At 48.6% G+C, this 16,549-nt stretch overlaps 1 protein-coding gene across 1 annotated transcript in view; it reads left to right on the forward strand.

Annotated features, from left to right (window-relative positions):
- Positions 1–16,549, forward strand: part of TTLL11 (tubulin tyrosine ligase like 11) — a 235,594-nt gene that overhangs the window by 188,426 nt on the left and 30,619 nt on the right. The window contains exons 7-8 of the mRNA XM_087419160.1: positions 1,376–1,627; positions 9,405–9,511. Coding sequence (XP_087275286.1) covers positions 1,376–1,627; positions 9,405–9,511 — 359 coding nt within the window. The remainder of the gene's footprint in view (positions 1–1,375; positions 1,628–9,404; positions 9,512–16,549) is intronic.

A 16,549-nucleotide genomic window follows, 5' to 3' on the forward strand; every position in this document is an offset into this window, starting at 1 on the left:
TCAGGAATGGACACGCAGATGGGAAAGGGTTACACCCGCCCCAGATCTGCTATGGGCGGGACAGGAGACAGGAAAATGAGACAAGGGGCAAGTGCAGAGAGAGGCACAGAGTGTGGAAGGGAGCTGGGTGCCCAGGAGCAGGGAGTCTGTTTCCAGGCCAAGCCAATGGGCGGTAGCATGGCGCAGTGGGGTGGTGGGGGGAGTGTTCAAGGTCTTGGAGGGAATAGTGTGTCTAGGGCAGTGATGGGAAGTGAGGAGGGTGGAACAGAAATCGGGAAGGGCCTTGAGTGCTGGAATGAGGAGTACAGACTTAATTGTGTAGGCTCTTGGGAGTCACTGAAGAGTTGTGGCACGCAGGTGACCCGACCAGGTTGGTTTTAAAAGGGGTGCCTGGGGTACCAGTGTGGAGGATGGATCTACGGATGGGAAAGGCTGGAGGCAGGAGGCCCTGTTGCTACAGTCCTGGCGAGAGTGGATAAGCCCAGGCAGGGGAGAGTGCAGCCGGTTTCGGGAAATACTGAGGAGGCAGGACTGGCTCTAGAGGCAGAGGGAGAAGGGGACTTGGCATTCATTCTTATGTAACTGGTGGACCGTGGTGACATTCAAGGAGATGGGGAATGCAGATCTGGGGTGAGGGGAAGTGGTCATTTCAGTCTGAATTGCCTGTGGGCCATCCTGAAAGTCAAACAGGTGGTAGTTGGATATGTCTGGAAGTGAGAAGAGCAGTCCAAGCTAGAGGTAGATATTTGAGAGTTACTAGCTGCTAATTTTCTTGAATATCAGAATAATTTCAGAATAAAATATCCAACTAAGCAATCACAACACTATGATCATTTTTTTTTTTGTAAGAGTTCCAAATAAGAAAATAGTTAAGCCAGAAAATGTAATTGTGCCTATTCCTAGAATTGGGTAACTGATGTATCTTTGCAAATTGTTCATTGAACTGTGCCTCTGGCTTCTTGCCAGCCCTCAATGAGATTTTTATATTTCTTAATTATTCAATTACTACCCATAAGTAGGAGTTTGAAATCAAACCCAGACTGCTCCATAATAGAGTACTCGTTTGAATCACGAGCACAGTAAAGGAAGTTGTCCATATTGGGAAACCAGGATGGTGGGACGGAGGAAGCGGAAGTTTCCAGGCCTGGCTCTGCCCTAGGTTCAAGTCCCGGCTTTGCCACACACCAGCGGTGTGAGCTGGCCGGGTCACTTCTCTGAGGTCAGGTTTCTGGTCTGCACCCCAAAAACACTGATAATACCCACCTCCCGAGGTTGTCAATCTAAAGGGGAGGAAAACATGCAAGGGAAAGTGCCCTGTTTGCTGTAGAGCCCCCCGCAGATGTTGCTTCTATCATTAATTCCTCATGTGCTTCAGGTCTCAGCAGCTTGAGAAGCCATTAGCCACAAAGGAAGATCCTTCCGACAGTGAGCTGGCCAGCGCCTCGGACGGCAACACCACTCCCGAAGCCCACCTGCCCTCCATCTGCCTCAAGCAAGTGTTCCCCAAGTACGCAAAGCAGTTCAACTACCTGCGCCTGGGGGACAGGATGGCAAACTTGTTTATCCGGTTCCTGGGAATCAAGGGGACAATGAAGTTGGGACCAACAGGCTTCCGGACCTTCATAAGGTCAGTGAGACCAGCCCCCTCTGGCTTGAGATTCGGGCAGGGTGGAGTCCAGCCTGACATCCAGCTGGACCAATCTCCCTGACTGCTCCTGAGAGAATCTGTGGTGCCCGGTCAGTATCCCGTTTGGGGTTGAGTTGGCCCAGTGGCTGGCACTGGACCTGGCACGTAGCAGACTCTTATTTGTTGAATGCATTAACAAATACTGTGGATGTGACAGCATTCACAACCTGATGCTTGTGGTTAAAAAACAACTCTGTGCCGCCTTGAACGAAGTCCTTAAACCACATATAAATAATTGCCCCTCGGACTCAGACCAACCTCGTGCATCTTAAGCTGGGGTGATGTTCTCCCAGTGGTACGTGGCTGTGTGCTGAGCATTTACGAAGCCACAGCAGAGAAACGAGGCACATCTTTCCAAAGTGTCAATTTCAAGAGAGAAAAGTTAAATAATTCAGTTGATAAATAATTCAATATGTTTGTTCTATTATAAAAAATAACATGGTTATATTATAGAGTATAATACAAAATTTGCATTAATTTTAAAGATAAAACATGAGATAAAGAAGTTGTGTTTTTGCTGCAGCCTACAAAATAAGCCATTGCCACTCAATCTCCTGAGAATTATTTGTTAACTTGCCTCTACCCCCTGGGGCACTTTGGGGCCATAGAGGAGCACTTACTAGCTGTGTGACCTTGGGTAAGTTAATGACTGTCTCTGAACCGAAGTGATCCTATAAGATGGGGGTGAAACGACCTACAGCCTAGGATTGTGTGTTCTACACCTCAGAGAAACTATCTGCCAGCGTCCGATGTGGCTGATGTTTTTCTCATCATTGGTTTTAATATTTCTACCTTGCACCTCAAAGTTACTCTCTTCGTGGTTTTATTCACTAAAGCAAATAATTAGAAGTCTTGAATCAGAAATCATTTTTGTCATACTCTTTTCTCCAAATGAATTTTATAAATTCTAACTCTCGCCCTCTGATATTCCTGAGAGGATGGTAAACAGAAGCATCAGAGATTTTTGCCATTTCAGTCACCCTAAAGTAGTGTTTGCACGGTGATTTTGAGACAGGCTTTGTGTCACTGTCGGAGGAAAAAAGAAAGCCCCGGGGAAAGAGCACAGACTTTGGGGTCTGACTTCAGAGCCAAGTACATTACTTAATAGCTGTGTGGCTTTGGGCAAATCCTTTATCTTCTCTGAGTCTCAGTCCCCTCATCTGTAAAATGGGAATAATCACCCCTGCCTGGCAGGGTTATCATGAGGTTAGGATGTAATATATCATAAAGCACGTGGCCCAGTGCCTAATTTACAGAAGCTCTTTGTTAAATGGGAGTCTTGTGGTTATTATTTCCATCAGGCAGTGGGAGTTTTCAAGAAAGTCTACAGACACATGTTGTTATTTCCCTGAGAATACTACCTGATACCCTCTGACTCATTTAGGAATTGCATTTGACTTATAGTAATAGACACTCATCCATAAGTGGTTTAAATAGTGAGATTAATTTTCTCTCATATAACAGCAAGTTTGGCAGTGGGGGTCCTAGAGCTGATTAATGACTCCACAATATGATCAACACCCCACTCTCTGTCTTTCTGCTCATCCATCCTAAGTATGTGCTTCAAGTTTCAGAGTTACCTTATGGTTACAAGATGGCTGCTCAAAATCTAGCTATCATGGTCGACTTCCAGGCAGGAAGAAGGAAGGGAAGAAGAGCAAAAGGCCTCTGTCAGACGCTTCCTTTTAATTCCTAATAAAATTCTACTAAAACATAAGAGAGAGGGGGAGATTTGAAAACATAACTTACGATAAGAATCACAACCTCAGTTGCCTCCAGGGGCGTTAACAAGCCAGCAGGCCTGATCTAGAAGAATGGGGAGGGTGGGGTTGTGGCAGCCTGGAGAGCACCTGCCCCTACAACAGGAAGGGGTGCTGCTGGACTAGGATCACCAGAGGTTTTGATTTCTCAAGAGAAGCTAGAAATACTGATTTTTATGTAAAATCTCGATACATGTATATTGATGTTGGCAATTCAGAAAATAATTTTTAAACACTGTATGGGTTTAGTCAAAGCAAGACTACCCGTAGAGACCACAAGTGTGTGCCCTCTGGTGTGAGAGGCCGAGGGACATATTAAGACCACTGCTGTCTTCATGCACAATCTGGAAAGCAAAACAGAACTGAGAATAGTTCTAGCAAAGAAGATTCCTGAAATGCTCTCAGACTGGACTGGATGATGTCAAAAATATCGTGACAAATCTGTATGTGATAGGCTTTATGATTTTCCATCCCTTTGTTCTCTATCTTTAAGGACATTTGCATGAAAAAACGATTTTTGTGATGTTAGAGACTATTAGGTCCCGCCGCCGTCATTCCCAATCTGCGCGGAGCACTGTTAGCGGGAGTGAAGGTGACTGCGAGGAGGGAGGGAGAGGTATGTCTTCAGGTGGGGAATAGGGGCCCCTCTCACCTCCCTCCGCACCCACCCAGCACACGTCCTGAGTAATTAAGGACGCAGGAAGAAATGGAGAAAACATTGCACAACCGTTGACAGATTTTTCTTTTTAAAATGCACCAAGAGATCCCGACAGCGACTGAATGGTAAAAGACGATATTCTCTGCTTTTAGATTTCTCTGAGTATGTTCAGTCTTGCTAGCTAAATTTAACAGCAAGCGTTTTCTCTTGCTAACAACTCCTCTCTCTCTCCTTTCCACTTCAGTTTAAATTGTGCTTCATTATGAATTAATAATATTTATGCCATACGTTAAAAGTGCCCTTCTCTGGAGCTCTGCACAGGAGACATATTTGCAGGCTAGATAGAGACTCCTCTCAGAGCTCCCCCGCGAACGCAGGAGTTGAACTCGGCTTTCACCTGTCCTACCCACCCCTTCTCTCCAAGTTCCTTGAAGAGAACTGGAGGGAACAAAATCGCACACAATCCGATTGAATTTATTTTCAGTGACCATCTCTCATAATGTGCTTGCATAGATCAGCAGTTTTAGGAGTGAATTATGCTAATGCCAGTCTGGACATATTCTATTTTTCTTTTCCACCAAGAAATGAGAAATAATGGACTCTCGTTTTCTTGTCTAGACTTAACTCTATCGAACCAGTTTTTCGTGTCATTTCCTCAGGAGGCGCATAATAGTAGCACAGATTACTGTAAATTAAGCGCCTCTTTTCTCTGTCTTTTTTTTTTTTCCATAATAATTGGGTGGGTGTGGAGACTTCTCTTTCTCCAAGAAATAGAAATTATCTGATTCTTCAGTTTGACACCTTTCTTTGAGGGAAGCGCATTTTTGTTGTTTGCCTTCCATTGGATTACTAATTTGGGGGGCATCCTATGTAATTCGCTAAGAACACGTTTTCCAAATGTATCCTACATCAGAATTTCACATCAATTTGCACACGCTGCATTTTCCATCTCCAAAGCAGATGATTAAACAGTTTGCCAAAACTGGGTTTATCTCTAGGAAATGGAGGCGGCTTCTCCACACGGTGAGCATTTGCTTCATGTGAGGCCTTTCCACTTGGTGATCCCTGCTCATCCCTGTGTGGTTTCTGAGCCTGGTCTCCTTTTAAATTAGAGAATAGATTTCTCCTTTTCCTTTTTTTCCCCTTCCCCTCCCTTTTCTCATAAGGAGATATTAATATGCTTCATAATGGATAGCTTTGGGGGGTTTTATTCTCTGAGAGGCAACATGGTGTGTTAGAATGTTCTGGAATAGAAATGTTAGAGGCCTTGCCTCTCCCCCTCTGTCATTAACTCTTCAGTGACTTTCAAAGTCCCCCTCTTCTGTGATGATCTCTTTCCAGCAATATTGTGAGATTCTATGCCTGGGATATCAATAGCCTGTAAAAAATATATACATTATAAGCCAGGGTTGTCTTTTTCTCCCCCTAGATGTTTAGATAGTGGGGTTTTTTAAACAATGAATATTGATCATTTCTTAGCTTTCTCCTTGTAGAAACTTCTCCAGGAAAAATAAGCTTCTTTTCCTTCAGAGAGAAGGATGAACACAAAAGAAATTCTATAAATAGGATTTTATGGCGTGGAAAAAGTTGGTTTCTAAATTTCCCACGCAATGTCAGTAGTTGTTGAGAGGAAACGGGGATGGTAATTTCAAATCTTTCTATACTTGGGCTTCTAATGAACTTGAATGATTTGTTATTCTCTCCCATCATATGTGCCCAAATTCCTTTGATTCGGCAAAAAAAAAAAACACCAAAAAACCATTTCTTCAAACTGGTTCTATGTCAGGGAGGCAGGCTAGGAGCCGTCATTTGCCGCTTCCCTGTATGTGCCAGGCACCGAGCTAGTCCTTCAAATAGCTCTGTATGGTGAGTAGCCTTATTCTCATTGTACAAATAAGGAAATTTACATGCAGAGAGCTTCAGGGACTTGCTCAAGATCACACAGCAAAGTCAAGATTCCAACTCACGTGCATTTGACTCCATAGCTCATGTTTCCCATGTACGTTTCGAGCCTATCTTTTCCTAGGAAATTTTGTGGCTTTTCATGTCACCATATTTCTCAGCCTTCTCTTCTACTGAAGAATTTATCCTTCCACTCATTAGTCATTTGAAGACCTGCACCCCAGGTCCTAAGGGGAAACTGTTGTCAGTGATGAAGAGCTACCACGCCTTCGTTTTTTTACCCTGGACTCTGAGCTCATTTATACCCACTGAGGGTGGTACCTGAGACTGCGTCAGCTCTGCATCACTCGCTGGGCCCAGAATACCACCTACACACAATGGACACAAAATAAATTCTGTATTGAGTGGATGCATGGATCAAAAATTCATTCCAAAGTCTCAACCCTTGGAGTCATTTCCTGTTTGGGTTGACTGAGAATGTTTGTTGACCGTGGGGACAAACCAGGGAGAACTTGTCTCTATGTGACCCTGGTGGTCTTCCCCCAGCCTTATATCCCAAAGCTTCCCAACAGGGCCTCTCTTACCAGGCCCCACCTGAGTCTTTATGTCTTGAATGCTGGGTTCTTCCTGTGGCCCTGGGCTGGGCTACCTCCCCACTTCTCCCCAAAGCTCCCAAGCCCACTGCTCTATCCTCCAGGGGAGGACTGGGTATGAATCCCAGCTGATGTCCCTTCTCTTGAGTCTCAACTTACCCATCATTGAAATGGAACTAAGAAGACCTCCCTCATAGAGTGGTTGTAAAGATCCAGAAAGCTAATGCTCAGGAAAGGGCCTGGCATGTAGATGGTCCCCAAGAAATGCCTACAGAATCAAAACTCTTTTAAAACATTTCCTGCTACTGCAGCCAGCACAGAGCCCTCCTTTCCCTGTCCCAGATGGCAGCACAAGCTGTGATCTACTGGATTTGCAGGCACCACTAGGAGGATGAGTTACCTTGGGAAAGGGATCAATGGAGAATTCTCTTTGGTAAATTACGGTTCCTGCTAAAGGTTTGACGCTTCTATTTTCTACCTGTCAGGAAAAAGAAAACTACATACCATTGGTCAGTTTGGTTTCCCTTTTTACACTCCATTAACCCTCCGAGCCAGCCAGGCAGAGCTCCCATCCCGTGGGGGGCAGGCAGTCCAGAGGACACTGATATGATAATTAGGGAAAACCAGTGGCCGTTCCTAACGAGGCTTTGGAAATGAGCAGCGCAGGTTGTTAGAATACCTTGGGAGCAACTGGCGCATCATCCTGGCGGGACCCAATAGAGATAGCCATCTCGGTGACAGGTGACGTGAAAAGCTCCGCGTCCACTGACGTATTGTTACTGGGGCTCAATAACGGTGCACTGATGTGCTTTGAAGTCTGCCACAGTGACTTGTGATTGAAATACGAGCAGGAGCCCAGGAGGAAGCAGGATGTGAATTGATGGCCTGAGAAATGCCTGTGGGAAGAAAGGAAGGAAGGGGGAGGGTGGGAGATAGTGTGCTAGCATATAAGGAGCACTAGCCTCATCCGGGCACCATGCTGGGCACACTCCCAGCCACCATTGTTAGGGGCATGCATGGGTTTGGAAAGGGACCTCTGGAATGCCCAAATCCTGCTTGCCAATCAACCCCTGGCCTGGTGAGTTCCTAAGGGAGCTGTTCACACAAGGGATGATGACAAATGGGAAATCAAAGAACCACTTTATCATTAGCTGGGGCAATGGAGGTGGACACATTTGGAAAGTTGAAAGCAGCATTGAATGTAGTTCAGCCAAATGGACAGCTGGCCCGGGGGTCTAGCTTTCAGGAGTCCCAGAGCAAATCCAGCCCGCGGTGGGACTTGCCTCCCAGCACAATCCTGTTCAGGAGGGCGGTGCGCCTGGACAGACCAACGGCTACCTACAGTCTGAACAGAGAGCCTGAGCCCTTGCACCCAGATACTCTGACTGGCGAGCTCTGTTTCTCCGGAATGGACAGGGCCACTCACTGAAAGGTCAGCCTCAGGCAGCCTCTGATGGGGCTGAGATGGTTCTAGCTCCAGAAGAGGGAAAGGAAGGGGAGAGAGATCAGGAAGGGAAACAATTGTGGGCCAACCAGGTGCCAGGTGCCGTGCCAGGTCCTTGGCATGCACTGCCTCGTCTCATCTTTACAACAGCCATGTGGACAGATGTTATTCTCTTCATTTTAGAGACTAGTAAATAAAGGCATAGAAGGTTTAAGGCAATTGCCCACAGTTACATAGCTAGAAAAAGCGGCAGAGCCAGAATTTCAATCCCGGTCTGTCTAATGCCCAAATCATGCTCTTTCCAGTGAGCCAGACTCCCTCCCCACATTTCCAGACCAAAAAAGCACAAGTGAGGAGGAGGAGTAAGAAGATTCTCAACACCCATCTGTGGCTTGGACAGAAAGCACCATTGCTGATATCGGACTGGAAACCTGGTTCTCTTCGCCTCTTGCACCTAAGCTAGGAGAACATCCGAAGCTCAGAGGCCGGCCCCCTCCCCCCTCCTCTCGTTTCCAGGTGACTCCCCTCAGGTCAGGAGGGGCTCACCCGGCGATGCTGCCTCAGCTCACACAAGGGGCGTGGGCCAGCCTGTGCTGTTCTGCTCGGTAAATCTTGGGTTTACTGTGGCTGATCGGGGCCTGTAAATCTCCAGGTGACAGATTAAGCTGGGTGAAGTACAGAGGCCTCAAGCCCTTGTCTGTAGCTTTGGCCCCAGGGACCCATCTGGTGAGCATTGCCAGTGGGGAACCACTTCCGGACAGCCGTGCTGCCTCAGCCTGTATCAGTGACATGCCATTATCATTGGGTCATCCGAGCATGCCACCGTCAGCCGCCTGGACGCTGGCAGGAGAAGGCAGCACTGCACGTCTAGTTTTATTCCTCCTCCCGGAGACTGATGGACGTGAAGGTGAAGACATAGGGTTTCTGGAACGTGGTGCTCCCACTTCCCTTTCGGAGCAGGCAGAGACCTACACCGGCATGTGTAAGGACAGGCTGACACACAGCGACTGTAATAAAGACTGCCTGTTTTACAGGTGACAAAACGGAGGCTCAGCCGGGGCTATCCAGCCTCTAAGAGGCAGAGCCAGGCTCAACTCAAGACTCGCCACCCTGAGGTCCTTGCTCTTCCCAGCCCTTTAGATCCGTAATTAACCCAATTGCAGGAACCCACATGACCTAACCTCAACTCGTCTTTGCAGCCTTCTCTCCCCAATTTCCCTGCCGTGCCCCCTTCACTAGCTCCAGCTGTGGGAAGGGAGGGCCTGCCGGGTGGGAACACAGCCCAGGCCGAGGCGTGGAGGCCAGGCAGCAGCGGACGGGTTGGGTCCGGCAGTAACGTGCGCCTTCTCCTCCCCGGCAGGACCTGCAAGCTCAGCAGCAGCAGCTTGTCCATGGCCGCCGTGGACATCCTCTACATGGACATCACACGGAGGTGGAGCGCCACGGCCCTGGACCAGCGAGGCTCAGGTACCCGAGCACTGGCCTCCACCCCGCCCCGCGGGGGCCCAGACAGGGGCGGGCGGCACATCTTCCGCTCCCTCTTGCTAAGCGTCAAGGTTGGGGAGGGAGGAAGTTTATCCTATTAGCTCGCTTAAGGGATTGAGCTGAGTTTGAATTCAGGAGCGCAACCCTGAATCCTGCTACCAAGGCTGTGCCCACCCAAATTCTAATTCCACCATTAGAATCCCTTGTCTTTGCTTGAGACTTTGATTCCCTTTATCCTGGGGATACTCAGTTGTTCGTTTATTCATTCATCCCTCAGCACACATGGACTGAGCATATGCTGGGCCAGGCCCTGGATGGAGCGAATAGCGCTTGGTTCTCACTCGGAGAGAACTCACAGATGAGGGTACCGTGATGCGGGCTAGGATGGAGGGTGATGCAGGCTAGGGTGGAAGGAAACAGAGAGGCTATCAGGGAACCCAGAGGAGGAGCTCCTCATCAAGGGAGGCCCAAGGAAGACTTCTTGGAGAAGCATGAGTGGGATAAGCCTGTGAACAGGGTGGGACAGACTCCTCCAGCAGGGATGTTGCCTGGCCTAGGCATGGACACATGTGAAAGGTCCAGGTAACCCCAAGTAGCTTAGACGGGCTGACTCGAGAAGGGAAGGGGGAAGGGGCAGAGATGGGGTTGCGTGAGCTATTGAGGCCTCGAACACGACACAAAAGAGTTTGATCTTGAGCCTCTAGGTTACGCGGCGCCAGTGAAGGCTTCAGTGAGAAGAATCCACCGTTGGGGGAAAGAGTTTCTGATCTTTTTCCTCACAGAGGGTGTTTTTCTAAAAAGTCTTAATGACCAGACCTGACATTTGTACAGTTCATCACAAAATTACAAAGTACTTTCATGCATATTCCCTCATTAAATGTGCCCGTGAACCAGTGCAGTGGGTATTACCAGTCTCATTTCACAGATGAGCAAATTGCAGCTCAGGTGACCTGGGCCCCGGGCTTCCCTCCCTGTGAAAGGGACGCACAGAGGAGGGGGCACCTCACGGAGCAGCCTTCCCCTGTGATTCGGGGAGAGGCCACGAAATCAGGGGTTGGGAGATCCAAACTAGAATTGACTGTGCCATTTCCTATGATGTAAGCTTGAAAAGCCATTTCACCTCATCTCCATTTCCTCTTCTGGAACAGGGCCAAAATACCTGCTCTCCAGGGGACCCCGAGGTCTCCTAGGTCAGGGGGCAGGAAAGCCGGTGGAAGCCTCACAGGCAGTGCAAGGCAGTTAATCTTATTCGTGAGCGCCACTTGGGGAGAATCCTGGGCTGGGTCTGTCTGACAGCAGGGTGCTCCTTGCCAGATCCTGCCCCGCACCTGTGGTCTGCCCTGGGCAACAGCTCCGTGACCACAGGGACCAGCAGGCCCTTCATGGAGGCAGGGCGCTCAGGCATCATTTGCTGATTGGCTTCACAGCTGACGATGATGCTGCTGCTGCCAGTTGTTGGGCGTTTCCTGCCTGCCAAGCACTCTGCCGGGCACTCCGCATGTGCAGCTCTGGCTGTAATTCTCCTGGAGGTAGGCTCCATGATCTCCACTGTATAGAGAAGGAAACAGGCTCAGAGGCATGGCTGGGGGGTAAGGCTCTAACACCACGCTGCCACCTAAAGTGCCCTTCCGGGTTGCTTTATCCTACTAATTGGTCCCAGAGTAAGATGACGACCCAGCTCCCTACAGCTCCCCTTGCTTTAACTCAAATGCAAAAGTCGGGGAATACCAAGACTCCTATCGCGTCTCTGCAGTCAGAGCTCCCTTATAGCCTTCCCTGGCAACCAGGAGAGGCATGAGATGGAGCGTCTTTAGGGGAAGTAGGCAGATTAATTATCATCTCGACGGCCGAGAGCGCTCATGTGACAATCGAGCAGCACGCTTTTTGCTGACGCCTTCAGAAAGTGAAGGAGTGTTTGCTCTGTGAGTTGAATGCGAGGAGTCATCACAGGATCCTGTGGAGGGGGCCAGATGAGGGGGTGGGGGGGCAGTGGAATTATTAAATATTGAAATTGATCAGGAGTAGCAGCAGGAAGCTATTTATCCTGTTTTATTGCTTCAAACTAGCATTACCATCTGGCCCGTTGTTAATTCTGAGTAGCTTTGCATGTTTTGTTTGCCTCTTAAATTGCTCCCTGTAAGCGGAATCCACGGGCGGGTGTCCACAATCAGGCTTGGATGAGGCTTTCTGGGGTCTGCTGGGGTCTCTCCGTTCTGCTGACCAAGCTTAGGGGATGAGAAAAATACTTATTTTTAGCACATCTGACAAGCGAATCTGGGGCTGGGATCTTCCAGGCCTTTGCCACGCCTCAGCCCCTGAATGTGTGGAGTAATAATAGTTAGCAGTTAACTGCAGTTTTGAGATTACTTCCTATGTGTGCACATCACTGCCAGTTCTCACATCAGACCTCTGAGATGGGTAATCATATCCCATTTTACAGACAAGGATCCTGAGGTTTCAAGAGCAAAAGTGACTGGTCTGAAATCCCATAGCCAGTGAGTAGCAGAGGGCAGATTTGAACTCAAGTGTCCCCTCTCCTGGACCAGGACACCATCCCCAATCCAGGGCCACACAAGCAGTGCTTGTTCATTTGAATTACTGCGGAGGGGGCGGGGCTTGTGAGGCAAGGGGGTGAGAGGTCAACGCACAGAGCACGAGGCCTGCAGGAGGACAGAACTGGAGTGGGAGGTGGCACTTGTCTCCCCTTCCTTCTTCCTTGGTGCCTGTATTCCTGTTTCCACGGCTCCTGAAAGGAAATGACAGGGTCTAGGGGGTATAGATAGAGGTGCCTGGGCATTAAAGCCAGGAATGAGAACCCCAACTGTGCCCATGGACTCAGGGGCACCGCTGTCCGACAGCTGGTGCAAGCCAGGGCCCAGGTCTTGCCTCCTGAGGAGGCTGGTTAGACACCCTGATTCTCAAGGAGAAGGAGTTTCTGAAGCCAGCCGTGTTCTTGGGACCATTCGGGAAGCTACTGGATGGCAAAAGAAGACATTTGTGGTTGAGGGGTGCTTCTTCCTTTTGGAAAGCATCAGCAGAAAGACCACAGAGTCCTTCCTCCTTCCCTCCATGGTGCAGAGCCGGGGGAACCTGAGGCCCTTTGTTCCGGTTAAGTCCTGGCCAGAGGGGTGGGTGCCGTGTCGGGGGGGGCAGCTTTACCTGTCCCAGAGCTGCTGTGGGGCTGACAAGAAAGAAATCTGAAGATCAGTAGAACATGGGTTCTCATTTTCAAAGGGCACGCACTCATTCAGTCATTCAACAAACAGCTAATGAACATGTTACCAGGTATTGGGCCCTATGGGAACACAAAGGGAAAGTAGTTACAGATCCTATTCTCAAGAAAAAAATAATAATAGAGACCACTTACTGAACATTTACTATGTGACAGAAACAAAAAATGCTTGTTATGAATTATCTCCTTTAGTTCTCACCCAGCCCTGTGAGATAAGGGCTGTTATTCCCATTTGATAGGTGAGAAACCTGAGGCTTAAAGAGGTGAATTTAAACAGGTGTGTCAAGTGTTACAGTGGGACCCTGGGATTTGAACCAGAGCAATTGGCCTTCAGAGCCCATTGCCTTTCCATTATACCCAGCAGTCTTTCATAGGTGAAAAGGACGCCCAGTTGACAACTGTGATAAGGTATGACCAGAGCTCCGATGGGGAAAGCAACAAAGGAGGGGTGCAGTGAGGGTTCCGAGAGAGAACACACACAAAGCACTCAGCGAGGTGTGCGGCCCAGAAAAGGCGTCACTGTGGGGTCTGTATCCGCGAGGGCCTGGCATGGCCCATAGCATGCCAGAGCATCTCACTCAGCACTCAGTGGATGTTTGACGAGCAGACAAACGCCAAAATAAAAAATGCCCTACATCCTCGAAGCAGGGAGTTCCGAGTGTGAGGACCATGGCTTATAGGAGTGGTGGTCTGGTCGGACAGGGTGTCCTCTTTCTCTCCTTAATGTCCAGCATAAAACACCGGATAGACCATTTGGATAGACCATCACCCCACATCCAACACCAACTGCATCCACCCGCTCATGCACCGTCCCTTTCTGGCAGCCGGCCCAGACTTTCCTTCTGCCCTAATGAGACTTTGGTGCCCACCATGGGGGCTCACCCAATTCCTGATGCTGGAAAGCTTTATGCACCTTTATGTAACCCATATGAGGAGAACCTGCTCTTGAAATAGAGAAGAAAATGGTGTTTAAAAAGATGAGTGAGGAGTGACGTCAGCATCATGCCAGAGTGAACTTCCCACATTGAACTCTCCCCCTCTAAGACACAACAAAAAGGACATTCATATTCCAACAGAAGCTATTCACACAACACGGGATGTCTGAGGCACCCAGGCAGCCGTACACCTGAGGACGGAGGTGCTGGAATCCCCAGAGGAAGTGGTAGGAGGTAAGAGGAGCTCATTTCCTTCCCCAAGGACTGCGACCCAGAGACAGAGACCATGCGGCTCTCAGAGGAGGGGGAGGGGCGGCTCGCCGGCGCTCTCCAAAACCCCTCACAGCCCGAGGGGAGCCCCCTACAGAGAGAGTGGAGCTGTTGCTAGGGTAGTTTCGGCAAGCTAGCCCCTCAGGAGAGCAGAGAGCGACAGTGAGATGAGAAACCTCTGAGATCGGGAAGGCGAAAGTAAGCACCCCTTCCCCACCTGGCCCACCCGACTGGCGCTTCAGCACAGCGGAGCTTCAGCTCAGCCCCATCCCCAGAGGCAGCGGCCCCCAGGCGCCCGGGCCCCACCAGCAGGGGCAGCGTGACGGCCCCACCCCCACAGGCAGTGGCCCCCCAGGTGCCCGGCCCGACCAGCAGTGAGCCGAGCCTGTGCCCCCTCACCAGAGGCAGCGGCAGCTCAGGCCCCACCACGCCACAGCCCCAGCTGCTCTGGCGGGACCAAGCCACAGCCCCAGCCTCCCCAGCTTCCCCATGCCACGGCCCCAGCCCCTTCGGTTTGACTGCCCCCCCCACCCCTGGCTCCAGCGGCTTTGGCTTAGCCTGTGGTCAGGCTCCAGCTGACTTGGCGCCAGCAACTTTGGCCCACCGCACTCCAGTTCCAGCTTCTTTGGCCCAGCTGTGCTCCAGCTCTTCCTTCTTCAGCCCAGCACACTCCAGTTCCAGCTTCTTCTGCCCAGCAGCACTCTAGCCCCTGCTTCTTTGGCCCAGTGGCACCTCAGCTGCAGCTGCTTCAACCCACCCACACCCGAGCCCCAGCTGCTGTCTCTCAGCTGTTCCCACGCTCCAGCTATTCCCACACTTCCCCCCCAGCAGCCTCCACTCACCATGCCTCAGATCAGCCAGGGGCTGGTGACAGTGCCCGCAGATTGAGACAGGCCAGAATACCCAGCCCTTGACCCCGACCCAGCAGCAGCAAGAGGAAACTGTGACCACATATTTTCACTATGAGGAAAGGTAAGCCAACACCAAAGGCACCATGCAAAAATATATTAAATCTCCAGACCAAAAGGAAAATGACAAGCACCCAGAAGTCAACTAGGAAAGCGCAGAAATATATAACCTTAATGACAGAGAATTCAAAATATCCGTCATAAAAAAGCTTAATGAAATACAAGAAAACAGACAGACAATTCAATAAAATCAGGAGTTTCTTCACAAAAGAGATTGAAACTGTAAAAAGAAACCAATCAGAAATCTTTGAGATAAAAAACACAACAGAGGAGATAAAGACAAATCTGGAAGCCTTAGGCATCAGAGCTGACAATATGGAGGAAAGAATTAGCAATATTGAGGACAGCAATGCAGAAACGCTCCAGATGGAGGAGGAAAGAGAACTAAGACTAAAAAGAAATGAAGAAACTCTCCGAGAAATATCTGACTCAGTTAGGAAATCCAACATAAGGATTATAGGTATTCCAGAGGGAGAAGAGAGGAAAAAAGGAGCAGAGAACTTGTTCAAAGAAATAATATCTGAGAACTTCCCAAACCTGGGGAGGGAGCTGGAAATACCAGTGAATGAAATCAATAGATCTCCTAAATATATCAACACGAAAAGACCCTCTCCAAGGCGTATAGTAGTAAAGCTGGCAAAAGTCAACGACAAAGAAAAGATATTAAGGGCAGCTAGACAAAAAAAATAACATACAAAGGATTTCCTATCAGGCTGTCAGCCGATTTCTCAACAGAAACTTTACAGGCTAGGAGAGAGTGGAACGATATATTCAAAATTCTGAAGGACAAAAACTTTCAGCCAAGAATACTCTATCCAGCAAAAATATCCTTCAGATATGATGGAGAAATAACTATCCCAGATAAACAAAAGCTAAGGGAGTTCATTGCCACAAGACCCTCACTACAAGAAGTGCTCAAGAAGGCCCTCATCCCTGAGGAAAAAAAGAGAAAGTGGATTCAAAGTTTTGAACAAGGAGGAAAATAAGTTGACAAAACCAGAAAAATTGCAGTCGTCTACCAAAATAGATTAGCAAACACTTAAATATAAAACCAAATATCAAGGGAAGGTAAGCACCAAGCATAAATATAACTTCATCATGTTAAACACGAACTTACAACACAAGAAGGAATAAGATGTGACAACAATAACTTAGGAATGGGATTGAATCAACTTAGTCTAAGGGAATAAGAGGCCATCAAAAACTGGACTATCACATCCATGAGACTTTTTATACAAACCTCATGGTAACCACTAACCAAAAATCAGAACAGAATCACACACACTAAAGAAAGAGAAAACTAAGAGAACCCCCATATAGAACTACCAAACTAAATCGGTAGTCCGAAACACACAGGACGAGAAACAAAAGAAATGCAAAAGGACTGGAAAAAGAGCAATAAAATAACAACAACAAGCCCACATATATCAATAATTACCCTAAATGTAAATGGACTGAACTCTCCAATCAAAAGACACAGAGTGGTGGGATGGATTAAAAAACAAGACCCAACAATATGCTACCTCCAGGAAACACATCTCAGCTCTAAAGACAAACACAGGCTCAGAGTGAAAGGATGGAAGACAATACTCCAAGCTAATGGCAAACAAAAGAA

This window comes from Ceratotherium simum, chromosome 29 (assembly GCF_057802395.1).
Source record: "Ceratotherium simum simum isolate JZ-2026a chromosome 29, ASM5780239v1, whole genome shotgun sequence".
NCBI lineage: Eukaryota > Metazoa > Chordata > Mammalia > Perissodactyla > Rhinocerotidae > Ceratotherium > Ceratotherium simum.